At 47.7% G+C, this 9,793-nt stretch overlaps 1 protein-coding gene across 2 annotated transcripts in view; it reads right to left on the bottom strand.

Moving 5' to 3' along the window:
* Positions 1-3,330: 3,330 nt before the first annotated feature.
* Positions 3,331-9,793, bottom strand: part of LOC136621631 (flavin-containing monooxygenase 5-like) — a 105,947-nt gene continuing 99,484 nt past the window's right edge. For both annotated transcript variants that reach the window (XM_066597262.1, XM_066597263.1), the window contains exon 9: positions 3,331-6,377. In XM_066597262.1, coding sequence (XP_066453359.1) covers positions 6,032-6,377 — 346 coding nt within the window. In that variant the 3' untranslated portion in view covers positions 3,331-6,031. The remainder of the gene's footprint in view (positions 6,378-9,793) is intronic.

The raw sequence follows: 9,793 nt of genomic DNA, 5'->3' as shown, positions 1-9,793 counted from the left end.
ACCGATGTTGCAGGGTGCGCAGGGTGGCAGCGTCCGTGTGGGACTTGCGGAAATGTGCGCAGAGCCGGCGCACCTTTTCGAGCAGGTCTGACAAGCGTGGGTAGCTTTTCAGAAAGCGCTGAACCACCAAATTAAAGACGTGGGCCAGGCATGGCACGTGTGTGAGGCTGCCGAGCTGCAGAGCCACCACCAGGTTACGGCCGTTGTCACACATGACCATGCCCGGTTGGAGGCTCAGCGGCGCAAGCCAGCCGTCGGTCTGCTCTGTCAGACCCTGCAGCAGTTCGTGGGCCGTGTGCCTCTTATCTCCTAAGCTGAGTAGTTTCAGCACGGCCTGCTGACGCTTGCCCACCACTGTGCTGCCACGCCGCGCGACACCGACTGCTGGCGACGTGCTGCTGCTGCTGACACATCTTGATTGCGAGACAGAGTTTGCGTTGGAGGAGGAGGAGGAGGAGGGTGCTTTAGTGGAGGAAGCATACACCGCCGCAGATACCACCACCGAGCTGTGGCCCGCAATTCTGGGGGTGGGTAGGACGTGAGCGGTCCCAGGCTCTGACTCGGTCCCAGCCTCCACTAAATTCACCCAATGTGCCGTCAGGGAGATATAGTGGCCCTGCCCGCCTGTGTTGTCCACGTGTCCGTTGTTAAGTGGACCTTGGCAGTAACCGCGTTGGTGAGGGCGCGTACAATGTTGCGGGAGACGTGGTCGTGCAGGGCTGGGACGGCACATCGGGAAAAATAGTGGCGACTGGGAACTGAGTAGCGTGGGGCCGCCGCCGCCATCATACTTTTGAAGGACTCCGTTTCCACAACCCTATACGGCAGCATCTCCAGGCTGATAAATTTGGCTACGTGCACGTTTTAACGCTTGAGTATGCGGGTGCGTGGCGTCGTACTTGCGCTTGCGCTCAAACACTTGCGCTAGCGACGGCTGGACGCTGCGCTGACAGACATTGCTGGAGGCGGTGAACGGCCTTCGTCCCACCTTGTGGGGTGCTTGGCCATCATATGTCTGCGCATGCTGGTGGTGGTGAGGCTGGTGGTGGTGGCTCCCCGGCTGATCTTGGCGCGACAAAGGTTGCACACCACTGTTCGTCGGTCGTCTGCACTCTCAGTGAAAAACTGCCAGACCTTTGAGCACCTCGGCCTCTGCAGGGTGGCATGGCGCGAGGGGGCGCTTTGGGAAACAGTTGGTGGATTATTCGGTCTGGCCCTGCCTCTACCCCTGGCCACCGCACTGCCTCTTCCAACCTGCCCTGCTGCTGCCCTTGCCTCCCCCTCTGAAGACCTGTCCTCAGTAGGCGTAGCAAACCAGGTGGGGTCAGTCACCTCATTGTCCTGCTGCTCTTCCTCTGAATCCTCGGTGCGCTCCTCCCTCGGACTTACTGCCCTTACTACTACCTCACTGATAGACAACTGTGTCTCATCGTCATCGGCCTCCTCACCCACTGAAAGGTCTTAAGACAGTTGCCGGAAGTCCCCAGCCTCATCCCCCGGACCCTGGGAACTTTCCAATAGTTGGGCATCAGTCACGATAAACTCCTCTGGTGGGAGAGGAACCACTGCTGCCCAATCTGAGCAGGGGCCCGAGAACAGTTCCTGGGAGTCTGCCCGCTCCTCAGAATGTCTCATTTTCATGGAGTGAGGAGGCTGGGAGGAAGGAGGAGCAGCAGCCAGAGGATTCTGAGTTGCAGCAGTAGACAGCGCAGAACTATGGGTGGACGATAGGTTGCTGTAAGCACTTTTTGCCATCCACGACAGGACCTGCTCACACTGCTCATTTTCTAATAAAGGTCTACCGCATGGACCCATTAAATGTGTGATGAATGTGGGGATGCCAGAAACGTGCCTCTCTCCTAATCCCGCAGCAGTCGGCTGTGATACACCTGGATCAGGAGCTCGGCCTGTGCCCACACCCCGACTAGGGCCTCCGCGTCGTCGGCCGCGCCCACGTCCTCTAGGCCTACCCCTACCCCTCAGCATGCTGTATTACCATTAATGCAGAAACAGAACGCTGTAATTAAATGTGCCGCTTATTGGCCTGTGGTTGGAGGCTGAGTTCGCTTACGGAAGGCCAGGAAATAATTTGGCGCAAGCCTGCTGTAACACTTAGCTGGCTGCGTATGATTTTGTAGAACTACTACACCCAGCACACACAGACCCAGAACACTGAGCACAGTGACAGGCAGGCCAAATAGATTTTTTGCCCAATATTTTTTAGAAAAGGCCCACTGCCTATATTCAATCAATAATATATGTCTTCTGTCCCTGCCTCCACACTTCTGTCCCTGGAGTATTACTGCAGGGCGCAATGCTCTGCACGGCCGATATACCAAAAAAAAAAAAGTGCAACACTGCAAAAAGCAGCCTCCACACTACTGCACACGGTTAGATGTGGCCCTAAGAAGGACCGTTGGGGTTCTTGAAGCCTAAAATACTCCTAACGCTCTCCCTGCCTAAGCACTTCTGTCCCTGGAGTATTACTGCAGGGCGCAATGCTCTGCACGGCCGATATACCCAAAAAAAAAAAATGTGCAACACTGCAAAAAGCAGCCTCCACACTACTGCACACGGTTAGATGTGGCCCTAAGAAGGACCGTTGGGGTCCTTGAAGCCTACAATAACTCCTAACACTCTCCCTATAGCAGCTCCAACACGATATCACTTTCCCTCAGCTATGTCAGAATGCATCTGTGGCGAGCCGCGGGAGGGGCCGATTTTTATACTCGGTGACACCTGATCTCGCCAGCCCCTCACTGCAGGGGGGTGGTATAGGGCTTGAACGTCGCAGGGGGAAGTTGTAATGCCTTCCCTGTCTTTCAATTGGCCAGAAAAGCACGCTAACGTCTCAGAGATGAAAGTGGAAGTAACTCGAACATCGCGTGGTGCTCTCCTCTAGTAACGAGCATCTCGAACACGCTAATACTCGAACGAGCATCAAGCTCGGATGAGTACGTTCGCTCATCTCTATCTTTTACCCATTGATTTCAACGGGTTTAAAAAATCTACAAAGCAAATGGAAAGTTTTCAGTTTGCTTCTGTTCTGTCAGGTTTCCCCTTTTTTTTAACTCAGTGTACAGCTCCAAAAATGGAACACAAAGACTGAAAGCCCTAACACCGGTGTGAATGAGTCCTAAACTGGTATATGAAACAGCTGACTTAGTAAATGTGGCCATAAATATTTGATCTGCTCCATCATTTAGAACATTTACCATCATGCAACTCCAAACCCAGCACACCGCATGGATACACTTCTCATTGGGTGCACGGACAGGTGCAGGTAGACCATAAGCAACAATAGAAACAAAACTCCGGTACTTCCATGGATTCCAGAATAAAAAAAGGCATTTTATTTCATAGATGAAAACATCTTCCAAAATTGTGTTTACATGTTTCAAACAGAGTTCTTATTCCTACCATCACGCTTCACAATTTTTCTCAGTCATTAGTAAAAGAAATCAACCATTGTAGTGTTTAATACCACCATCCAAAAACAAAATAATAATGTTAGACAATGCAGGAAACACCATTTATCACAATAGAAATTATCTGTGGGGAAAATCATCCACATTGTGTGAATGTATCTTTCTCTACGGCCATTCCTGATTTTAAAAGAAATTGGTGGCCTCATTGTATCAGGGACAATTGTTTTGGTTAGTCTAGGACCAGTTTAGAGTGTTAAGATGATTGTGACCAATGTTTATAAAAAGTAAGGCAAAAGTAATTGAATTTTGTAACCTTTCCACTCAACAACTCATTAGAGTGTTTATACTGCTCAGATATTGATCTGAAATATCTGTATGTAAACCATGACATATTAATGACAAGGAGGATTAAAAATCGATAAATCGCCGGGCCCAGATAGAATACACCCAAGGGTTCTAAGGGAACTAAGTAACGTGATAGATAGACCGCTATTTCTTATATTTAGGGACACAATTGAGACCAGGGTTGTACCACTAGATTGGCGCATTGCCAGTGTGGTTCCAATATACAGAAAGGGGTCTAAAAGAGAACCTGGTAACTACAGGCCGGTAAGTCTGACTTCAATAATCGGAAAAATATTCGAGGGGTTTCTGAGAGACGCCATCCTAGAATACCTCATTGAAAACAGTGGTATAACTCCTCATCAGCATGGATTCATGAGCGGTTGATCATGTCCGACCAATCTGATCAGCCTCTATAATGAAATAAGTTCTAGGTTGGACCTGGGAGAGTCTATTGATCTTGCATATCTGCATTTTTCTAAAGCATTTGACACGGTGCCACATAATAGGTGGATATATAAATTGAGACAACTCGGACTGTGCGAAAACTTGTGTATCTGGGCAAATCAGGGGGTGGTAATTAATGGTTCATACTCTGATTGGGTCATTGTTGCTAGTGGGGTGCCACAGGGTTCAGTATTAGTCCCCATTCTGTTCAATATATTAATGACCTGGTAGAAGGACTACACAGTAAAATATCATTATTTGCACAAAATTATACAAGGTAATTAATACAAAGGAGGACAATATGTGGCTACAAACTGACCTAGATAAGTTGGGGGCTTGGGTTGAAAAATGACAAATGAAGTTCAATATTGATAAATGTAAGGTTATGCACATGGGCAGGAGAAACGGATGTCACCAATATACACTAAATGGGGTACTGCAAGGGAAAAGTGAGATGGAAAAGGACCTAGGGGCACCAGTTGACTGTAGACTTAATTGGAGCAGTCAATGCCAGTCAGCTGCTGCGAAAGCAAATAAGGTCTTAGAATGCATTAAAATAGGTACAGGGGTGAGGGATGAGAAAATGATTCTTCCAATATATAAGGCACTTGTCAGGCCTCACATGGAATACAGTGTACAGTTCTGGTCACTGGTGCTCAAGAAAGATTTTGCAGTGCTTGAAGGGGTCCAAAGAAGGGCAACTAAACTAATAAACGGTGTGGGAGGACTGGAATACCCCGAGAGGTTATCAAAATTGGAATCATTTACTCTGCAAAAAAGACTGTTAACAGGCGACCAAGAACTATGTATAAATACATCAGGGGACAATACTAGGATCTCTCCCATGATCTGTTTATACCCAGGACTGTGACAGTAACAAGAGGGCATCCGCTACGCCTAGAGGAAAGCAGGTTTCATCACCAACACAGAAAGGGATTCTTTACCGTAAGAGCAGTGAGACTGTGGAACTCTCTGCCTGAGGAAGTGGTGATGGCAAGATTGGTAGATGAGTTTTAAGAGGGGAGCTGAGTTTCAAGTCATGGAAGTGATTCTTGCCAACCCCTCCCCACCTTCATTATGCAGAGTGACAGCTATCTCCCTATATACAAAAGGAAAGAGAGCTATAAATCTACATGATGAAGGCGAGGAGAGGTTGTCGCAGAATGCCTCTGACCTGGAAATCTATACCGACTCAGCAATCAAAGTGTGCGTATTCTGAAGCATTTCAAAATAAAAAATACATGGGGCACAATACATACCTGGGCCAGGTTCACGCTGACCGTAGTTTTGGCAGCATGAACTTCGTGACAGCATTATATTTTTATTTCCAGAGTATGTCAATTTTATGCTGCACAGATTTCACCTCTTCAGATGAGGGGGTGAAATCCTCATCAAAATTTGCATGTGAGACGTGGATTTTGATGTGCATTATGGGTCTGTACCAAAACTCAGTGGAATTTCTGCTGCGGAAATACTGAAATATGCAGCATTTCACAGTACCAGCAATGTCGAAAATATTTAGAGAAACTTTGTCAATGTGCTGTAGAAATTACGGATTTTACATCTGAAGCATGTATATTTATGCTGCGAACTTTTATGGTAGATTCACCCATTGAAATGCGGGTGTAAAATGCACAGCAAAAAGCCACACTATTTGGTGCAAATTTTCCCACTACGGAAAATCCTCCATTAATCTGCAAATATAAATATATAAACAAACTCTAGTTATGATTTTAAGATTTTACCAGTAGCTAAAAATCTAAGACCTGACTGTGCCCAGTGCAGGTGAATACTGTCAGCATTTTTTTATTCAACTACACTGAAACATATATAGCAGCAAAAAGAATCAGAATGCCAAGGATCTTAAAGGCTAATTTGAATGAGCCGTGAGAATCGTTGACACTAATGGTTCGTGTCTTTGTTGGCTTGATGATCCGTTCATACTGGGTAAGAATTGCTTTCCTTGCATCCTTCCACTTCCCGGGCCCACTCAGGCGGTACTGGTATGGAGTGCATGGGCCAAAGAGCACCTCCCAGGCCAGCTTAGGATCCAACAGCAATAGCTTCTTCACATTAGGCTTGCAGCCTATCTCTTCTGCCACTTCATCCATATAATCCACGTAATCGACTTGTATGGTATGACGCTCACTTTCGACGTACCTGTATAAAATATATAGCAGATACTTTTCCATAGAATTGTACATTATACACGCAAAATGTTATCTCTACGGTATAACAAAGGGGCAGCAGAAGTGATACTAGGGTGGTAAAACAGATAAGACCATTAGACTGAGCTTGGCAAGGTAAAATTCAAAACTCACATTAGGCCAGATTCACACAGGGCTGGTATGTGAAGTTTTTGATGCTTTTTTTTAAAAGAAGTGCTATCCCCTTAAAGGGGTTCTATCAAGATCAACTTTTGTCACCTATCTGTAGGATATGTAGTAGAAGTCTGATAGGTGGAGATCTCACCATGAGACCCCTACCGATCCTGAGAACGGGGGCCCCATGATCCCTCTTATTCTCACTGCAGGTCCCCTGTACCAATTAGAAGAAACGTGGAGATTGAATGAAGTAGTAGTCACACATGTGTGTTGTCACTCCATTCATTTTAGTGGGACTGATGGAAATAGTCAAGTACAAACACTTGGCTATCTTTAGCAGTCCCACTGAAAATGAATAGTGCATGCTCAGCTGTCGCTATAGTCATTCTCCTTCTCACTGTGAGGGGTGCAATGATCTATATGGTGATTAAATGCCTTTTTTGTAGCAGCAGTGAAGAAAGGGAACTGGGGAGGACTTGTTATTTGTATAGCACCAACTTATTCCTCAGCGTTTTCTGGTAATTTATTTATTACCCCCCAGCAAGCTGGGTACTCATTTTAATGACCTCGGAAGGCTGGATGGCTGAGTCAACCTTGAGCCGGCTACCTAAACCAAGCAGGGATTAAACTCACAACCTTCAGGTCATGAGTGAGAGCTTAGGACTGCATACTGCCACTTTGTACCACATTAAGATAGGGCACAAGACCGCTGTTCTCAATAATCAGTGGAGGGCTTAGCGGTGTGATCTGTACCAATCATACTTCAATCACCTATTCTATTGATAAGATTTAAAGGGGTTGTCCCGTGCCGAAACGGTTTTTTTTTTTTAACCCCCCCCCCCCCCCCCCCGTTCGGCGCGAGACAACCCCGATGCAGGGGTTAAAAAAACAAACCGGGTAGTACTTACCCGAATCCCGGTGGTCCGGCGTCTTCATACTCACCTGCTGAAGATGGCCGCCGGGATCCTCTCTCTCTGTGGACCGCAGGGCTTCTGTGCGGTCCATTGCCGATTCCAGCCTCCTGATTGGCTGGAATCGGCAAGTGACGGGGCGGAGCTACACGGAGCCGGCATTCTGCACGAGCGGCCCCATTGAAGACAGCAGAAGACCCGGACTGCGCAAGCGCGGCTAATTTGGCCATTAGAGGCCGAAAATTAGTCGGCACCATGGAGACGAGGACGCCAGCAACGGAGCAGGTAAGTATAAAACTTTTGATAACTTCTGTATGGCTCATAATTAATGCACAATGTACATTACAAAGTGCATTAATATGGCCATACAGAAGTGTATAGACCCACTTTGTTTCGCGGGACAACCCCTTTAAGTCGATTTTGGCTCAACCCCATTATGGCTGCATTCACAACCATCTTTTAGGGTTTTAATAACATTTTTTTTTTACTTCAAAAACACTATGGACAGATATTATTCTAAACTATAGCAAATTAGTGAAAAGTCTGCCTACACAATGTTCTTTTTTAGAGATGAGCGAGCATACTCGTCCGAGCTTCATGCTCGTTCGAGTATTAGGGTGCTCGAGATGCTCGTTACTCGGGGTGAGTGAGTGCTGCCTCTAATTGGCTCAGCGCAGCTCTCAGTTGAATTACAGCTGAGCTGAGCCAATCAGTGGCAGCACTCACTCACTCACCCATTCATGAATTCATGAATGGGTGTGAGTGAGAGCTGCCTCTAATTGGTCAGGCTGTGACCAATCAGAGGCAGCTCATTCAGCAGGCGGGGATTTTAAATCCCCGGCTGCTGAATACTACAGAGAGCAGTTCAGGAGAACTGCCAGCTAGCCGCAGCTGAACTCCGTCTGCCGGGACCAGGTGAGTATATTTTTTTTTTTATTTTTACACATTTCTGGATGAATTGCAGGGAAGGGCTTATATATTTAAGCCCTTCCCGAAAATTCATTGTGCGATCGCTGGCAGCCAATTGCTTTCAATGGAGCTGGCTGTATTGCCGGCTCCATTGAATTCAATGGGCTAACATCATTCTGCCGGGACAGAATGATGATTTTCAGGTAAGGGCTTATATTTTTAAGCCCTTCCCGAAAATTCATCCCGCGCTCGCCGGCAGCCCATTGCTTTCAGTGGAGCCTGCTGTATTGCCGGCTCCATTGAATTCAATGGGCTAACATCGTTCTGCTCTGCCACAGCTGCTACAGCTGTGGCAGAGGAGAACGATCATTATGCTGACAGTGCGGGGGGAGGGGTTCACTCTTGTTGCTTAATAGTGAGACCTCGGAGCCCGAAATGCAGCCCTGCATGTTGCTCCTCACCTGCCCTATCCATTTCTGTGTTTTTTACATGACTTTGGTGATTTGCTAAGATTTTCACAAATGAAAACCTTAGCGGAGCACCAGTCATATACAAAAATGCTCGAGTAGCCCATTGACTTCAATGGGGTTCGTTACTCGAAACAAACTCTCGAGCATCACTGAAAGTTCGACTCGAGTAACGAGCACTTGAGCATTTTGGTGCTCGCTCATCTCTATTATTTTTGTTTTTATTACTTTTGTGGCATTTTGGGTGTTTGTTTCAAAATGCAGCATGCTTAAAGGGGTTCTGTCATTAAAAACAAAAAATTATATACTTACCTATTGCTCCCCAGGCAACCTTACCTCTCCTCTTCTCCTCCCAAATCTTCTCCTGGATCGTCTTGCAGCTTGTGTCACGTGACCTGCAGCTACCCGATTTAGCTGGATCCGGTGATGTAACGTACATTGCGCTACATTCTGCTTCCTGCAGGTCAATGTACGCATACGTCACTAGTGACGTAGCGTTCATTGCCCAGGCAGGGAAGTAGTGGGTGTACACCACTGTTGGGCTGCTTGACAGCCAGGTGACGCCCCCACTTCCTCATTGATAGGGGGTACCGGAAGGCACAGGGGAGAAGGCACAGCAGCGGCAGCGCAGAGGAGCATCAAGGGACAAGGCAGAACAGCGGGCCAGCAGCAAAGGCTCCTGCGACACAGGAGCTTCAGAGTGGGGGTCCTTCAGCGCCAGAGCATCAGGGGAGAAGGCAGAGCAGCGGTACAACAGCGGAGGCTCACAGCGGGGGAACGACACAGCCGGAGCAGTGGACCAATAGCGGAGGCTACAGCGCCGCAGGGGAGCATGACAACAGGGGACGGAGAGCAGAGCATCAGCAGGGCAGATCCTTGTCTGCAGGGGGGGAGGATGGAAGAGCCAGGAGCAGGAACTGAGCTCCCGACCCCTCTCTGCCTCCTCGCCGCCCCTCTGCACTATT

Source organism: Eleutherodactylus coqui, chromosome 3 (genome assembly GCF_035609145.1).
Source record: "Eleutherodactylus coqui strain aEleCoq1 chromosome 3, aEleCoq1.hap1, whole genome shotgun sequence".
Taxonomy (NCBI): domain Eukaryota; kingdom Metazoa; phylum Chordata; class Amphibia; order Anura; family Eleutherodactylidae; genus Eleutherodactylus; species Eleutherodactylus coqui.
The sequence above is the reverse complement of the archived record's forward strand: the minus strand, read 5'-3'. Positions and strand labels throughout refer to the sequence as shown.